The sequence below is a fragment of the Zootoca vivipara genome, chromosome 2 (genome assembly GCF_963506605.1).
Source record: "Zootoca vivipara chromosome 2, rZooViv1.1, whole genome shotgun sequence".
Taxonomy (NCBI): Eukaryota; Metazoa; Chordata; class Lepidosauria; order Squamata; family Lacertidae; genus Zootoca; species Zootoca vivipara.
In genome coordinates this window covers 93118807-93136790 of record NC_083277.1, presented here as the reverse complement: position 1 = coordinate 93136790, position 17984 = coordinate 93118807, and the positions used below count along the sequence as shown (strand labels likewise).

The window sequence follows — 17984 nt, the reverse complement described above, 5'->3', positions numbered from 1 at the left end:
AAGCGCCACCTAACGGCATACAGCAGAACTACTGCCTCTATCTAATTCTAGTTTTGCGCTAGACTCTGCTCATGCAGGAAGTGGCCAAAACAAAAAATCTGTTATCATATGAAATATATTTAATATATTTTTTATTCTAATAGCATCTTGCGGACCCCTCTGGCATAGCTCGCGGACCCCTGGGGGTCCGCGGACCTCCTGTTGGGAACCACTGATGTAAGAGAAACGGCGTGGAGAGCAAGGAATGTTTGAGAAGTCTGATTTATGCTGATTCTAATGCAATTTGATCTGATCTGTCCCATCCAGATTGCCCCATAGATTTTGCACTTCTTCAAATTTTGCAATCCGGTTCTTGGTTTATAGATACTTTAAAATAATAATAATAATAATAATAATAATAATAATAATAATAATAAATAATGCATAGGCTTTTTAAATGTATACTTTAGGATTCCAAATGTTTGCAACGGTGTGCAATGAAACTGAATATGTGTTTAAATATTATCTTGTGATGAAATATTTAAATGATTTTCTGTAGTTTTTTAAAAAAGCACAAAAATGGAATGGACTTAGGAAAGAACTTGAGCAAAGCAAGCATGAGCTTGTTCCATCCCTGTCAGGGACCTATGAAAACATCACAGGTTATTAGATTGCTCCTTCGATGCAGGTAGGCAGGCAGCCTGGCTTAGTTTAACATGGCTTCTTGCCTGTAGCTTTCTTCTGATGTTCCTGCAGTGGTAAGGATCAGCAACAACTCATCCCAGGCCACTGCCTATAGGTGGAGATCAAGTGTGTGGAGTCCAGTCATACCACTATAAGTGACAAGGTGTTGCAACAGTCCTTTATTGGAAGAGGAGAGGAGCAGAAAGGGAAAGTGTCCCACGGGGAAGGTCCCAACTATTTTTCCTTTTCAGTCCACAGTACTCGATAGTTATCAGGATTTGGACTGGGTGCCTATTACACATTGGCATACGTAGCTTCTTCAACTGGATCTTGAAAACTCAAGGAAGCATAAGAAACCTGTTCTGTAGCTGTAGGAACCTAGAAAGTAGAAGAAGAAAAAACAGCACTGGTCAAGGAGGCGGGGACTATTGCAAGAAGAGAAAGCATTGCAGGGTGTGGGGAGGCAGCATTGTGTAGTACAGGGGTGGAGAACCTCAGCCCCAGGGGCCAAATATGGCCCTCCACACCTCTTTTTGGCCCTTGGGACTGTCCCCAGGCTACACCACTTACTGGCTAAGCTTTGCATTCTCATTGAGTGTTTTTGCCTGGCTGGAATATGTCCATGAACTCCGATTATGCCTCTTGCTTGCCTGGTTGGAGGTGTGCAAGGGGTGTGCATAGAAACAAGGTAAAATTTGCAAGTAGTTTGTGCAGAAGGGAATGTGGCCCTCCAGCTAAAACAGGTTCTCCATCCCTGTTATAATGGGCAGTGTGTTCAATTTGGACTGGGGAGAGTCAGACCCAAACCCCAGAAAACTGGGGGGGGTGTCTAATTTCTCTAAGCATAGCCTATCTGATAGGGAGCCCCAAGTCTCAAACATGGAGGAGGAGTCTATTCCAATGGAAAGAGCAGGGAGGCAGGCTCTCAAACAACAGTCAGCACACAAGCCTCTCAGAGCCTGTCGAAGACCCTGCTCCTTGGAGGAAGGGCAGGATAATCCCATAATAATATGCAACACAAGTGCACACATTATTGGTTTGCGTAACATATTGCAAGATTGTACTTTGCTAGTTGTGGCTTGGAGACTCTCGACCAGGCATCCCCAAACTGCGGCCCTCCAGATGTTTTGGCCTACAACTCCCATGATCCCTAGCTAAGAGGACCAGTGGTCGGGGAAGATGGGAATTGTAGTCCAAAACATCTGGAGGGCCGAAGTTTGGGGATGCCTGCTCTAGACATCACTGCTGTAGCACAGAGAGTAAACATGCAGGCTCTCCCTGCCACAAGGGAGTGCTATTGCCATGGAAGTTAATTCCACCCAGCATCCCATTTCTAGCTTTGGCCAACAGCAATGCTTCAGAAGAAGGAAGACCCAAAGGGATGGTGGGGAATGCCTGGTGTTGCAACAAACACCCACCCAAATTTGCTTTGGCCCACAGTTTTGGGAGTCTGTTGCATTATGGAAAAACCTCTGTCGACTGCAGCACCCTATTGTGACTTAAGGACAACAGAATGTGCCTTTACAGTCCAATATAAGCAGTGACAGGCACACTTTGGGGCACATGCATAGTAACTGACATGCTCCCATGCTGGACCTAAGAGAGCTTGTCTGCATCTTGCCCATTATTTATGCAGTCCTGGCATTGCCAGGCTTAATGCAGACCAAAATGAACTAAGACCCATGTTGCACTACTAACTGAGGCTTGTATTTTGAGAAGCCTATTACTAGGTGGGGGGTCTGGGCTGCAATTTAGGGTGCATGTATTTCCTCAGGGTTCTTTGTGAATTGCTAAGTCGGGAAATCGGTTGCATGAAGCAAGAGGGGTCTTTCCAAAACTACCTCCTTTGTGATGTGCTCAAAAACGATGCAAGTTTTTAGGCGCTGCCCCCTTAACATGCATGGAAATCAACGATGGGATATAAAAAGAGCAAAAAGCATTGGCAAGGGAAGAACCTCTGGCTGAGAAGCAGAAGTCGAAGCTTTCATCACGGTTGCATATTCCACTTCTTCTGTGTGGTTTGTTGCTTGGTGGGAGCTGGGCGGAGCTGTCTTGTGGTGAGGTCTCTGCTGTAGCTTCACAGTTCTACCAGAAGTATTGCCTTCTGCATGATTAGGAGCCTGAAATTAATCCAAAAACAACTCTGTGTCCCATTTGGTATCTTTGAGCAGACCCCCATACCCCTTTGTATCTGTAGCATTATCTCAGGATATGTTTCCACAAGACATTTGCACATGGGGAAAACAAAACGGGGAGCTACGGTATCACCTGGGATCTTAGTTCACACCAGGTACAAGAACTGCCTGAGTATAGCACCACAGTCTGCTACCTGAAAGAAAATGTACTGTATTGCAATATTGAATTCCACAGAAGTTGTAACAGGATGTCCTGGGAGTGGATCAGTGTGGGTCAAGGGAAGTGGCCTTTTTAAAGTGATCCTTCCCAGAAACCGCTCTTAGCATTCTGTGAAGGGCAAGGAGAATTAGCCTTGCTGAGGTTGGAGGCAAAAGTACGAATTCTTTGTGATGAGAGGAGGGGAAGGGAAGGTGAGCAGTCCTTTTGCCACTTACCGTAGACAGGAGGATATCCCCACATGCTTTGGCAGCTGAAAAGATAGCAGATAGTTTTAAGACACTGGTGTAACATTGCAGCCTATTTTTTCCCCCATTTCATTTTTAAAGCAGGTCAGGGAAATTGGAAAACAAGCATTTGGAAAGAATGGGCACCTCAAGAATCTCCTCAGTACAGTATCTTCACATAGCAGGAAGGAAACGCTCTCAAAGGAGATGTGGGTAGCTGGCTGTGGAAAGTGGGTACAGATTTCCTCAGCCCTCCTAATCCAACTTCTGTATTGGTGTGGGTTGAGGCAGATGTTCTACATGGAGGGGCTGTTGTTGTGTTCTTCCCCCTTTCCTCTGCCTCAGCACAGCATCACTTAAACAGCAACGTTCTTTAGAAATCCAGTTTATTTCTCCTTAAGTTGCACTTCTGCTGTCTGCTCTTCTGCCTTGTTACTTTTAGGTAGCCACAAATAAAACAATTTTCAAGGCCTTCATAAGTATCTCCTGGGTGTGATATTGGGGCAATTAAAGCTGCATTGAGTGGCTATACCTGGAGAAATATATTAACTGTAGTTATGACTGTACACAAGTTCAGCCAAAGGAAACGTCTGTGCCCTTATTTAAAATATTTTGAGCAGGCCCTTCATTGTAATGGGGACTGGGGTGGTTTAGAGTTTAAAAACATGAGATTCCACACCACTGTGTTAGATTAGGATTATTAAATCTGTGTATTGCTGCCCACAAAAAAGTCCAAAAGCAATTTACAACCAAGTAAAAAAGTGTGGAAAACAATGACACCCCACTTCAATGCCAGCCCTGTAAAAGGTAAAGATGCCCCTGAACGTTAGGTCCAGTCGTGGACGACCCTGGTGTTGTGGCGCTCATCTCGCTCTATAGGCCAAGGGAGCCGGCGTTTGTCTGCAGACAGCTTCTGGGTCATGTGGCCAGCATGACTAACCAGCTTCTGGTGAACCAGAGCAGCGCACGGAAACGCCATTTACCTTCCCGCTTGGAGCGGTACCTATTTATCTACTTGCACTTTGACGTGCTTTCGAACTGCTAGGTGGGGAGGAGCTGGGACCAAGCCCTGTAGGATAGCTCATATACAGGGTTGCACTGTAGGTCTTCAGTCGGTTTTTAACAGAAGAGTAACCAGATTTCAGGAGTCTGGGGTCACGCAAAGGTCAAATGACCTGGGAATATGGAGGAAACCGGAAATGACGATGGAGAGGCATGGGGGATGGAAAGGTATAGACCAGGCATAGGCAACCTTGGCTCTCCAGATGTTTTGGAACTACAACTCCCATGATCCATGACCACTGGCCCTGTTAGCTAGGGATCATGGGAGTTGTAATTCCAAAACATCTGGAGAGCCAAGGTTGCCTATGCCTGGTATAGACATACAGAAAGGATGAGACAGGAAAGATAAAATGCAGGGACTTCCTGCACACACCCACTCACCTTTTTGCTTCTTTAGGCTCCGCATTAGGAGCAAAGCTGCTACTAAGAGCAGCACCAGAACCAGAAAAATAACCGGCAACAGGATTGTGATGAAAAGGCTGGGATATGAAAAAGGAACTATGTGAGACATGGTGCATTGCTTGCTGTTTTTTCTTTGACACATAGCTCTGCAATGTGAATTGGACCTTGCTGGATAGAATTTGGAAGCTCTCAATGTTCCTCAATAGGAGAGTAATCCCCTTCGGTTTGTGATAAAGGGGAAGGATAAACTCCACTCCCTACATTTGCTGCTGCGTGACTGGGATATGACATCTCCAATTCCACTTCTCCCTTCTCATTCCTTCTACATCAGGGATGGAGAAACCAGTGGTCCTCCCGATATTGTTAGACTTCAGCTCTCCTTGGCCACCATCGCCAATGATCAGGGATGATGAAAATAATTTAGTTATTCACTTAGATCCCACTTTCCTCCAAGGTGCTCAAGGTGGCATCCATGGCTCCCGCCTCCCGATTTTATCTTCAAAACATTGCTGTGAAGTAGGTTAAACTGAGGAAAGTAACTGGCTCAATGACATCCACTGAGCTTCATCCCTGAGTGGGGATTTGAAACTTGGTCTCCCAGGCCCCTAGTCCAACAATCTAGCCACTGCACCACTGTAGTCCAACAACATCTGGAGAACCATTAGTTCTTCACCCTGCCCAAATCCCCAATTGGCAATTAGGAGAACAAATGTTTTCTGCTCAGTGTCAGAATTAACATAACATGTGAAATACTTCACATGGACTGCTCAGTGCTTAGCTAGCCTTTTGCTCCTTACACAAAGCAGCACTGTGTCACAGCAGAAGCAAACAGAAGCTGGAAACCACAAATGGAAATGATGAGCTTAGATTTCCCTACACCAGCATTTTGATAGGCATCTTTTGTTCCATGTGAGTCCTTACCCTGGTGGTTCGGAGTCTGAGTCTGGGCCTCTGGTAGTTACTGCTGCTGCTGCTGTTGTAGTAGTAGTGAGAGGCTCTAAAACAGAGACAAAAACACAGACTTCATCCCACCTCTCTATATGTATATACCATTATACCTCTATATGTATATACCATTATATCGTACAGTCAAGAGTGCATGTGTGAAGGCATCATGAGTCCACCAGTTCCTCTGGAAGGCAGCCTACATCTGTCATCATTGAAGCCAAGCCGCGCTCAACTTCTAAGAGCCAGGCCACTTCCAGATGGCCAATTAATTGGAACATTCATCCCAATCTGTTTGTATATCCTCCTTGCAAAGTTTATGCAACGTCAGCTGTTCATTGAGCATTCATTCATAATCCTTTGCAGGAAAGTTGTATGACGTCAAGTCAAATTAAGTGTTACTGCATGCTTTCTAGTGCATTTTCCTTCCTGCAAAAAGTCAGATTCCCAGGAGAGTGGATTTGTTGCAGAGAAACATGAAACCCACTATGGTTGCACCACCTGAATTTCCTGGTCTGTTTTTGAATACTGCCCATAAAATAGCATAGTCTGGAAGGGGCCCTGGTTAGACGATGCATCAGCTTGCTTTCTTGTGCAAATAACTGCTTGCTTAAACAGTTTTCTGATGTGAGCAGAGTAATGTCTGGGGCTGGGGAATAGCATGAATTCGCTGTTCCTCTTCTGCGGTAAGAACGGTATTGTGAGGAGAATCTTGTGCAACCTCTGATGTTACACACAGCCAACTGTTTGCATGAGGTTGCCTGACTTAGATCTCAGCCTCACAGGTAAAGCAGAGTCAGGTAACCTGCCTTCATGCCTTAGAGTGGCAGAGCAGAAGGTTAAGAAGAAGAAGAAGAAACAAAACCCCTGTAATCCTTGCCCATCACAGGGCCTAGTATCCACATGTACTGCATTGTTTGAAGTCCAAATCAAAAAAGCACAATGGACAGAAAGCTCTACAGGGAAGCTAGTACAGAAGTGAGGGAAGTGGTGATGGAGTAGAGCAGGCATCCCCAAACTGTGGCCCTCCAGATGTTTTGGCCTACAACTCCCATGATCCCTAGCTAACAGACCTGTGGTCGGGGAAGATGGGAATTGTAGTCCAAAACATCTGGAGGGCCGAAGTTTGGGGATGCCTGGATTAGAGCAATGTTAGCATACCCTCCGACATCCCCCTGATGAAAATAGGGGTGCCAGAGTGTGGCCCTAGTCAGCTGACTCACGGAAGAGCACCACAGCAAGTGCCAGCACCGGCTTCAAGCACTGGCTCATCCTTGGGACATTCCAGGATCCAATCAGAAGCTGGGATAACGTCTTTAAATCCAGGAATGTTCCTTTACAATAGGGACACTTGGAGAGTATGCATGAGCAATTGTCACCCTCAATATGAAGAGTAGATTGCTTGAAATGAGTTGTTGTGAACTGTTTCAACATATATTTATTGAGCAAGGACCAACTTGGTCTGGGAGTTCGTAACGTAAAGTAGTTTCCCATGCCGATTGCGCAAGACAGAGGGCAAATGTGAATTCAGTATGTGTTCCAACTATGCCTCAGAGCTCTTTCCATGGTCATGTGTCTGACACACAGTTGTGATCAACTGAGGTTTGCTTTTCTATGGCTTGGTAGGTGAGGAATTGTACAAGAACTTCAAAATGAAAGCAAGAGAACTGGGGAAGCAGAGAGCGACAGGTGTTCAGCACATCTGCCACCTTCTTCCTGGTCTAGCTGTAGCTCCCCGGCATTCAGGCAATTCCAGTACTGTAATCTGAGATTGCAGGGAAAGGATGTTGCTTGTTGCCTGACAAGTACTTAATTTTTTGGATTGCAAAGTATATTTCCATTCTTAGGTTGTTCATCCTCACGACGTAGGCTTCTGCTGCTGCTGCTGCTGCCTTTCTCATGTACTGGTACAGATGAGGATTACAACAGGGCCTTCAGTATACAGCCTCTGAGTTCTCTGCAGTTTGTGCCTGTTGGCCTGGGATGAATGTAAAATGTCCTTTTCCTGAACATTTGAACCAACTTTATTACTAAGGTGGGAACAATGCCCTGAGCCACTGCTACCATCGACTGAATGCAAAATCATTATATCCAGAGAATAGCAATGGAAAAGTGGGGGGGGCAGTTCTTTGGCCCCCCTCCTCTGGTACCCAGTGCCCTAACATGAATATGAGTGTTTTCAGCATGAAATGCTGATGAGCAAAAAACAATCTTATGGAAGAGGAGGGTGGGATGGGGAGATGGATGGGGCTGGTGTCCATTCTGAAGGTGGGGAAAGATGATGGTGTGTAGCCCGGTGTAAATTAATTTGTAGGCCGGGGGGATTACCGCGCCCCGCGGTGTGGACTGTCCCTGAGAATCGGACAGGTGAGGGTGCTGATCCCTTATTTTCAAATCTGAAACTTGGCAGCTATGCTTATGATCATACAAGCCTCATTGAAGAAAATCTTTCCTGCTCCCCTTTATGCAATATGTACACTGATGAAGGATGTATTTGGAAACGGGTGCTTTATATGCTAGCTACCCTGTCTGTGTTTTGCTCATGAGCATCTCATGCCGAAAACACTACTATTCACATAAATTAAATTTTCGAATCAGCCTTTTGCATGCTTTTGTCTCCTTTTTGCTTTTTAGCTTATAATGTGTACCCCTTATTTTTTGTACTAACATGAATACTGACTTCCAAATCTGTCTCAAAAAGTCAGGGCAAGAACTTACCTTGCAAGACAACCACAGTGACTGGAAAATAATCATCAGACCCAAGTGGTATATTTATCCCACACCGATATTGCCCAATATCCTCCAGAGTCAGGTTCTCTGTAATAATTGTAAATAGGCGGAGGCTACGATTGTCATTGATAGAGAATCTGTCCTGTTTCACTAGAAAGGATGATTTTGTTGTTTCAATAATTTTCTTGCACCCGTATTTCAGATCCTTGCACCAGTATTTCAGATAGGATTCATATGCTTCCGAATAACGGCATATGACAGATAACGACCCACCCAAGGGTCCACTCACTGTACTATTACTGCTGATGGGTAGTCCAGAGTAAGGACCTGAAAAGAACAGAGTAAACAACACTCACAACCTTCTCCTTCTGTATGGAAAAGTAATGCTAGGCACATTAGGCCCAAAGCAGGGAGAGGGGGGCATAGTTTGGAATTCTATCAGTATCAGTTTTCATGCATTGCGTTCTTATTCAACACAAGAGGCCAAAAGAAAATATAATCTTGGAGTAATCATAAAAAATAAGTATACAACAGTGGATAAGTTTCATTAACACTGCAATCATATGTACACAGAAGTAAGTCCCACTGAGTTCAGGGAGGTTTGCTTCCGAGTAGGTACTGTCATTATTTATTGCATTTATTCATTGCTTTCTACCCCAAAAAAAAACTTTCCTAAGTGACTAACAAATATATAGTATATCAAACGTCCTCTGAATAATTTAAAACTAAATACACAGAATGAAACACCATACAATAAAGATTCCAAAAAGTCAACAACTGAGCAACCTTAGCAACCTCTGGGGCTCTAGAAGTCAAATCTCTTGAGGTGAGAGGTTGTATTTTAAAGGCGCTTCTCACACACACAGACCACCCTGTGCTCACCAATTTTGTAACATACCTTTTGTTATTGCACTTCATGCAATGCAAGTTGACTAGATTTTTTTTTTGGTTGTAAGTTGCCTTGGGCAAGATAAAGCGACCAACAGATGTAAACAACAACAACAACAACAAGGGGTCCTACTCAACTCCACTAAAAGACGAGCACAAAGAGGCCACAAATTATATTGCTGTGCAATCTTAAATTAAAAGACCAGAATTCTGAGCAAACAGGAATGTCTTATCCAATGTGGGCAACAGGTGTGTTTTCCTGAGGAGAGCATTCCACAAAAGAGGATCCCCCACAGAGAAATCTCATTCGCTCCTTGCCACCAGGGCCAAATTTAGGTTTGATGAGGCCCTAAGCTACTGAAGGTAATGGGGCCCTTTATATGTCCGGCTGTCTTTTGTCAACAACAAATTGTTGCTGTTTTTTGTGTTGAATATATGCTATATAGTAATTTATGGACCTAATAGGTACCGTATCTAAAGCTATTTGCACATGCAGAATGTAGGAACCCTATACGTATATAGAAATGAGCAAACCAGTGATGTTTTAGGGAGCAGACTAGCAGGCGGGGCCCACGACTTACATCATAGGAGCCTACACAACACAAAGCACTGTTGCTGTATGTAGGTTTTATTTTATTTGTTTTTTATCTTATATTTTGGAAATGTACATCCAGTGGTTTCTTTTTTCCTCTTTAAATTTGTTTTTTTTGGGGGGGGGACCCCCAAGAGAGTGCCGCCCTAAGCTATAGCTTGTTTAGCTTATATGTAAATCCAGCACTGCTTGCCACACTCCTCGCCTTTTCCTCAGAAGGGCATGGAGGGCCACAAGGTGCTGGGAGGAGGAGGAGGAGGAGGAGGAGGAGGAGGAGGAGGAGGAGGAGGAGGAGGAGGAGGAGGAGGCAGGGAGGAGCTTCAAATGGACATTCTGCCCCGGTTCTCTCAGCTTCTTTAAAAAAAGGCACCGATGAAAGTAATTCTGGTGTTCTTGCTTTTAACAAAAAGTTAAATAGATATCATGAAAAGAATATTAATATTTCATAAAAGCGGTATGTCGTGGAGGGGGGAAATATGAGTTGCTCACCTGAAACAAAGAGTAGTGTTTCAGGTACACCAGTAGCCTAATACCTCTTTTGGTTTCGTGCTGCATAGCTGCTTCACAGCCCCTTCTAACCAGTTTTTGTGCAAGCAAACTCAGCTGCCTGTTCCTCTACTGCGGCCGTGGCTGCCAAGTATGTTCTGCTGCTTCCTTCCCCTTGCAGCATCTAAAACCACTCGTTTCCTTCACATAAATAGCTAGCCAGCGTGAATGTGCCTTTCTCCCAGGAGATTCTATACAATTTTTTTTATAATTCTATTCAATCTCCCAGGACATTCTATACAAGATCTCAAAGTAGCTGTTTTATTACAGAAAAAAATTCAGAAACAGACTGGAAAGAGAAGTTGCTGAATTGCATTACCAAGCTTAAAACCATGGAGAGACCTGGTCTGAATAAGGACACTGGATTCTTATCTCATTATACATGATAAAGCTTTCCTTAGCACCTCACCCCTTGCTTTTTCCTGCAAGACCAATTGTAGTAGTAAATAGTCATTAACAGTCATCAACAGGTTTACCACTCCTATCAGCCATTCACCCATTCCCACCAACCTTCTGAGTAATACCCCCAACTCCACCCTCTGACTATTCATAAGGGTCTGGTGACTTCTGAAGAAGTGTGCATGCACACGAAAGCTCATACCTATGACAAACTTAGTTGGTCTCTAAGGTGCTACTGGAAGGATTTTTTTTTATTTTTGTTTTAGTACACAGTCATTTTTAACTTGAAAACTAACTTTTTATGTGCACTTTTACTGCACCAAAATGGCCTTGCAAAATCCAATGACATGCACAGTCTTCCTGGGAGCTGCATTCTGAGTAGCAAGCAAGTCTGCGAATATTGGATCAAGCCAGTCTGCTGTTAGAAGCAGGCTGAAATCATTCCACCCCTTTTCAAAATGTTTACCAAATCATGAGCATTTTGACTGATTCACAGGGCTCATCTGCATTTCTGTTTGGTTGGTGACTTCTGGACATGGGTGCAAAAGCTCTCTCTTTCATCCCACTGCTTTTCCAGGGAAAACTTGGTACAGTAATTACCATTGAATCACAGCAAATGTCAATTGGGGTTTTCTGCAGATTGACTTTTGTTCCAATTCAGGGCTTATTCCTGACCTCAGCTTGCCCTGCTGTTCCTCCTGGGGAAACCCAATCTTTAGTGCTGAATCAGAACAAATGGCAACTGGATTTTCCACAGATTGCAATTGTCTTCGTTCCGATTTAGCGCTAAAGAGGGCTATTTTTCCCAGGAGAAAGCTGCAGACAAAGGCAAAACCTGTGCTTTTTAGGCACAAGACAAGCAGAAGTAAGCCCTCAGTGGGTTTTCCTGGGGAAACAGTCGGACAAAAGGAAGAAATTGTGGGACAAAGAGAAGTATGGAAGAGCCCACAGTGAATCACTCTCATTAACAAGGCTTAAGAGCAGCTTCTGGAGAGTATATTTGTATCCATGAAATGGGAACTAGGAGCAAGCAGGCCTAAAACCGTTCCCCCAGGGATCAGATGTGGAGACCTCTGCAGCTGCTTACCAATAAGGGGAACAAATGAGACACCCGCTCAGTAGGTTAGCTCTCTGTGAATATTCTACTGAATGCTACCAGTGCTATCTCTTAGTGCAAATGGTACCCAATATTCCTACCAGCAACCATTAGAGAACATTGGGAGCAGGGCTGTTAGTTCCAAAAAGCACACCCCAAAAACCAGTCTCAAATGTTGCGCTCCTTCACTTGAGATATGCAAAGAAGGAGCACACAGGGCAGGCAACACACACAACACCTTGAAGCCACACCATAAGAGAGGTGCTATTCTCCACAACTTGTGGAGATGCTTGTGACTTCAAAGCACTGTGATTCCCCCAGACTTCCCCTTCTTGCCCATGTTGCTCAGTTTCTGGGAAATTCTACTCACTTTAGCCCAGTAAATGAAACAGTGAGCTAGCATGTCTTACGAATAAAGGAGCTTCCTTTCTGACAGAGATATATTTGTGCTACCGGGGGGGGGGGGGGTATTACAACAAATTTCACTATGATGCCACGCAGTACATTCCGCAATCTTGGCAAGACACACATACCATAGTTGTGTGAGAATAGAACAGGACAGTGTTTCAACCCCTAGTGTCTTATTTACGCTTCTTCTTGACTGTGGATGCTTCCAGGTGGTCATTATTTTGGTGTGGGATTTAATCACATACGCACAAATCTAAGGCTGCGCAGTTATAGTTGATGGGGAAGGCCATGTGCAACAAACCTGCCTCCCAAAAGATCTGGCTTTTTGGAACAAGGAAAAGTGATGGCAAAATGCAGTTGGAAAGTGTGGAATAGTGTTCGCTTTAACACAATGCCATCTAACCTCTCTGCAAACAAATCAGAATGAATTCTCATCAAATAGCCAGGGTAATCCAATCTCCCTGAAAGCACGTCAGGATGAATGCTCCGTAAACAGGTCATCTGGAAGCCTGGTACCCACTGGGGAGTCAAAAGCAAAGTCCCCCTCCCCTCCTTAGTGAGATGTTGCTGATAATCCTGCAATGTAATAGAAAGCATTTTCTCAAGCTACCATACAGGAGCAATGGGTTCACTCCACACTGTGGTAAAGAAAGTGCTGCGAGGGTGAACAAATGTTGTTAAACAAAGGTAAGATGCTACGAGCTTATTCGTGAGAGATCAGTGCTTTATAACAGGGGTGGCCAACTCCCAAGAGGCTGCGATCTACTAGAGTTAAAAACTGGGGGTTCAGGTCAAAGTTGTTGAGCTTTTGTAGGAAAGAGGAAGACCCATTTGGGGGGGGGGTTCAGGTCAAAGTTGCATTTTTTCAGGGAGGAGATAAAATATTGAGCTTTTTTTAGGGGAGCCACAGTTGTTCAGCTTCTTTGGGGGAGCCAATGATCTACCAGTGATCTACCGCAGATGTCCAGTGATCTACTGGTAGATCACGATCTACCTGTTGGACATGCCTGCTTTATAACACACCCCATGAATAACAAAATGCCTGTTGTAGCATAGCACAGAAATTCTGAGATCTGATGGGATCCCAAATTTTGGCGGGTTTTAATTAATTTATTTTAAATATCCATGTTGCCCTGATCCATGTTATTATGGGATATACAAATGGCTTCAGGTTCACTTTTATCACAGAGTGGCAGGGAAAAACTTGGGTAGGTAATTCTAGTGGGAAGTGGGTTACAATTCCCTGCTTCCAAGCACATTTCCTCCCAGTTTGACACTTTTACTTGAGATGGGAGAAATCCTAAGTCTGGCATTGGTTTTCTCATGTGCTGACATGGGGCTGCTACAGTGTCAACCTGGGAATCGGCTGTGTTGCAGGTATGTCCTTTGAGATTTCAAATTCATTCCAGTCAGTTCAGGCAGCCTTGCTGGCAGATAATCTATGGCGGGAGACAATTCTGCAAGCATAGATTTCCTTAATGTGAATGTTATACAGTCAAACCTCGGCTCCCAAACACCTCCGGTATCGTATGTTTCAGCTCCCGAAAACCCAGAAGTAACTGCTCCCGTTTTCAAACGATTTTCGGAAGCTGAACTGCTTCTGGGGAGTTTTTTTCCTTTTTTCTCCATTGACTTTACTGACCGCCCTTTGATCCTGGATTGTCGAACAGTCTTCTGAAATGGATTAAGTTCAACAACCAAGGTTTGACTGCACCTGCATCATAGAATTGTAGACTTGTCCAATCCCTTGCAATGCAGGAATCTTTTGCCCAATGTGGGGCTTGAACCCACAACCCTGAGATTAAGAGGTTCATTCTCTACCAGCTAGGCCATCTCAGCTGGCAACAACATAAAACAAAATTTGTTTCGTTTACCATTACAGTATTTCCTTGCTTAAAGGATAAAATAACCTCATTCTGGAAAGCAAGAAATTATCAAAATATTCACTGCCTGTCATTTTTTAAAGTATAAAAGTAGCAACTCTCCTTTATATTTGCAAGTCTATGCATGCTTACCAAGGAGTAACCATCTTTGGAGTTAATGTGCACAGAACGTAGTCCCTCTCTGAGGTTTTTTCTCCCTTTTAGCTGTATTTGGCTTTTGAGTTTCCTGTGGAGTTTAGAACGTGACTCACCTGGGAGAACAGTAATATTTACAGGGAATCCATAATCAGAGCCAGTTCTTTCTATGCCACACCAGTAAATCCCAGCATCTTGCTCTTTGAGGTTCTCCAGTCTGACTGTGAATTCCAAACCAGCATGATTATCCTTGATAAAAATTCTGCTAGCCATCTTTTCTTCTTCAGATCCTGTTGTCCGAACAACTATTGTACAATAGCTCCATGGACTTCCTTTGCACCAATATTTCACATGTTTCTTAAACCCAACATCGTATTTGCATATCACAGAGAGTGACCTGCCCAGAAATCCACTCAGTGCTTCAGGACCAGTCAGATCAGACATGCAACCTGAAAAGCAAAATAAACATGGAGTGAGGTATTAGCTCTCCAACTATTACCCTTCTGGTATCATAGAAAAAATATATAATTACTGTACACATCTTCATGGCTGGTTCAGAACTGTGGCCTTGGCAATAAGGATGCCTAGATAGAGATTTATACACAGCTGTTTCCATGATGAATACCCAGTGATAATGATCACTTAGTCGGTAGAACAAGAAAATGAAGCATATGTCAACATGAGAAGACATTTTTTCCTTTTTACAGGACACGAGCTTGCTTCTCCCACTGAACTCTCCAGTCTCGGCCCCTAGGAGTTGGCAGGAGATGGTGATCATGTGAATTGTTGGGAAATTCTTAATCTTCAAATGGAAAAGTTAATGAGTGTTAAACTTCATTTAGATCAAGGGTGGCTAACCCTTTTGGGTCCAGGACCTTTATTGATAGTCAGCCAACTTTCCAAATGCCACATGCCAGCGCCGGTAGGCATGGCTTAATGGATGTGCACATGCACGCACATGCAAGCACACTAAACATACAGCTTGCCTACAAATCTCTCTCTCTCTCTCTCTCTCTCTCACACACACACACACACACACACACACACAATTCTTGCACATGCACATTCCGCACAAGAAACTGCACTGCAATATCTTACACTCACACAGTTGCTCACTCTTGCACACAAGCAGAGACAGGCATGTACTCGCATGCACGCACAACCAGCATTTCCCTCCTTTCCCTAATCCAGCCCTGAGGTTGGGGTGCCTGGAAATGCTGCCTTTCCTTTGCACAGATCATTCATCAGTGCTGAGAACAGGAGATAAAGCACTGCTATTTAGAGATGGTCCTCTAAAGACCAGGCAGAGCACTTCATTTCCCACAACCAGCTTAGGAGACAAAGCTGCTGGGCACTTCTGATAGTTCAGTGGGCTGGATCCACTGGAGGACTTCAACTAGTGCAGCAGGGCTTTCCCTCCTCTCCATCCTTTGCATGCCTCATCCCCAAACTGGCTGGGGGAACTACGGAACAGCGCGCAGGGGAAGGTTGTTCCACCAGGCAAGCAGAAACGGTTGCCCTGATGGTGCAGTCTCTTCAGCCTTGTGTCAATGACACTAATTTCTGCAGAGTAATGAGGGCAATTCCCCCCTTGTCACAAGCTGCCCATCCCTGCCCTTTCTCTGCACCATAGAGATGGGCATACACCATAGACATCCTTTCTCCGTCAGTCGGTCAATGTTTATTACGGCAAACAGCCAGGATATTAAACCAGAAATTCTGCATAATTCTCTACATAAACAATAAAAACGACTGATATGGGGTTTTAACAGTCAATATACTAATTGAATATACAATACTTAAAAATACAGGTCCAGTGGAATAAAACAGCATAAAAGAATAAGAGATTTAACTAAGAACTGTAGCAGCAATATCATCATCGGAGGGCAGGACAAATTGTTATAATATGTTGTTCAATAAAAGAGATTTACGTTTTTTTAATAGCTAAGGTGCAAAATTTGGCCACAGCGTAAGATACTGAGCTCAAAGAATCTTCCAGAAGGAATTTGCATAATGTTTTTTTTTGGGGGGGGGGTTCCAGATAATATTGCAAGGGTGTGAATTTTGATAGTAGGGGTAAAATGAGTAGTGATCGTTCTTCACTATAGAATTCACAGAATAAAAGAATGTGAATAACAGATTCCACCTTGTTGGGCATGCATGGACAAAAGCGCTCTTCGATTAGTATACGCAAGAATTTGCCGTGTAACACAGCTGAAGGCATCGCATCAAATCGGGCTCTGGAAAAGGCCCATCTATAAGATTCATAAATAATATTGGATAGATACGGGGCATCTGCCAAATTAGGCCAAGATTTTAGACACCTGTAGTTCTTAGGAAGTAAGGCATCTTCTTTTTGCAGTTCAAATACATTCTTTCTACACCAGGGATGGGCAGCTTGTGACAAGGGGAGAATTGCTCTCATAGCTCTGCAGAAATTAGTCTGTGTCCACACAGATTCCTTCCTAACAGCCCCCCCCCACTCCCCAGAAGGTATTGGCAGAATGCATTAAATTCTGAAATTCCACCCCACACTCAATAAATTTAAGCTTTGAAGCCAGTGCAAAATTGGATCTTTTGCATTGCTGGAGAATATGTAATCCCCAACTCCTTGCATCTTGCCAGAAGGCAAACTCTGAAGGCACATATCTCTTGCGTATGGGTCAGGCTGCCTCTAAATTGCAGAAATCGATCACACGCTCACCCCCAACTCCCATCTTACCCTATGTGTCCCTGATCGTTCAGGGTAAACAGCCAGGCACAAACCGCTCACCTTTTAGGTTGAAGAATAACATTCCCACAATAAAGTGCCATTGCCGCATGCTGACCATCGCCGCAGACTTGCATGATCTCCTTTCTTCTATGCCTGCTCTTTTGAATGCACAGCGACTTCTCTTTTACAGTGCTTTGCCCCCACCCCTCCACTTGAGTTAGGGTGAATAGACCTCTTCTGCTTCTGCTTTCTCCCCGATTCCCTTCACTTGCCCTGGCCGTTGCAGCAGTTTCATATTCTCATAATGCTGTAGGAAGCAAAAAGCAGAAGTGTCGGTGTGACCGAAATCTTGTACTCTCCGTCTGCAATTTTTTATTTTTATTTTTAGGGAAGAACACGTGGGGCTGGGCTGTGAAGCTGGTTGTAGGTGCAGTACAAGTAATTGAGGGCTCAAACAGGTGAAGGGAGTCAGGATTGAGGGCTGCAGTGGTACGTAGAAATACATTGTTTGGATGCTAGGTCTTCCTGTTGCTGGACTGGTGATCTACCCCACTGAGAAATGAGAGAGAGAGAGAGAGACTTGTAACACAAGGTTCTCACAGGCCTGGTCTTAGGGTTGCCAGACTCAATAGAGGACAGGACTTCTGTGCCTTTAATTGCCCTGCTCTCTTTTGAGTCTGGAAACCTTAAAGAGAAACCAGCAGACCCTTTAAGGTTTCCAGACTCAAAAGAGAGCAGGGCAATTAAAAGCACAGGAGTCCTGTCCTCTATTGAGTCTGGCAACCCTACCTGGTCTATCAGAAGGCCTGATTTATCAGAAATGAAGGGCCTCTTCTTAGATGTCAATTATGTCCACTTATTTATTTGGAGTACAGTCGTACCTTGGAAGTCAAACGGAATCCGTTCCAGAAGTCTGTTCAACTTCCAAAACATTCAGAAACTG

The 17984-nt window shown here is 44.1% G+C and overlaps 1 protein-coding gene across 2 annotated transcripts; it reads right to left on the bottom strand.

The window, feature by feature from the left end:
- Positions 1-378: 378 nt before the first annotated feature.
- On the bottom strand, positions 379-17216 carry CD300LF (CD300 molecule like family member f). 2 transcript variants are annotated; one of them, XM_035104391.2, is made up of 8 exons: positions 17102-17216; positions 14445-14777; positions 8370-8708; positions 5628-5703; positions 4686-4783; positions 3234-3268; positions 2619-2783; positions 379-1041 (listed from the first exon to the last, which is right to left on the bottom strand). In XM_035104391.2, the coding sequence occupies exons 1-8, from the start codon at positions 17157-17159 to the stop codon at positions 958-960; spliced, it is 1188 nt and encodes a 395-aa protein (XP_034960282.1). In that variant the 5' UTR covers positions 17160-17216; the 3' UTR covers positions 379-957. The 2 variants fall into 2 exon arrangements, with proteins under 2 accessions (XP_034960282.1, XP_034960283.1); XM_035104392.2 differs by lacking the exon at positions 8370-8708 and having other exon boundaries at positions 380-1041.
- Between the last annotated feature and the right edge of the window lie 768 nt (positions 17217-17984).

Coding starts and splice junctions, on each gene's coding strand:
- CD300LF (XM_035104391.2), bottom strand. CDS start 17,159: ATGGTCAGCATGCGGCAATGGCACTTTATTGTGGGAATGTTATTCTTC. Junction 8,709..14,444: donor AAATATTACTGTTCTCCCAG/GTGAGTCACGTT, acceptor TGTTCTTTTCAG/GTCCTTACTCTGGACTACCC. Junction 1,042..2,618: donor CTTCTGCTTCTCAGCCAGAG/GTTCTTCCCTTG, acceptor TCTACTTTCTAG/GTTCCTACAGCTACAGAACA.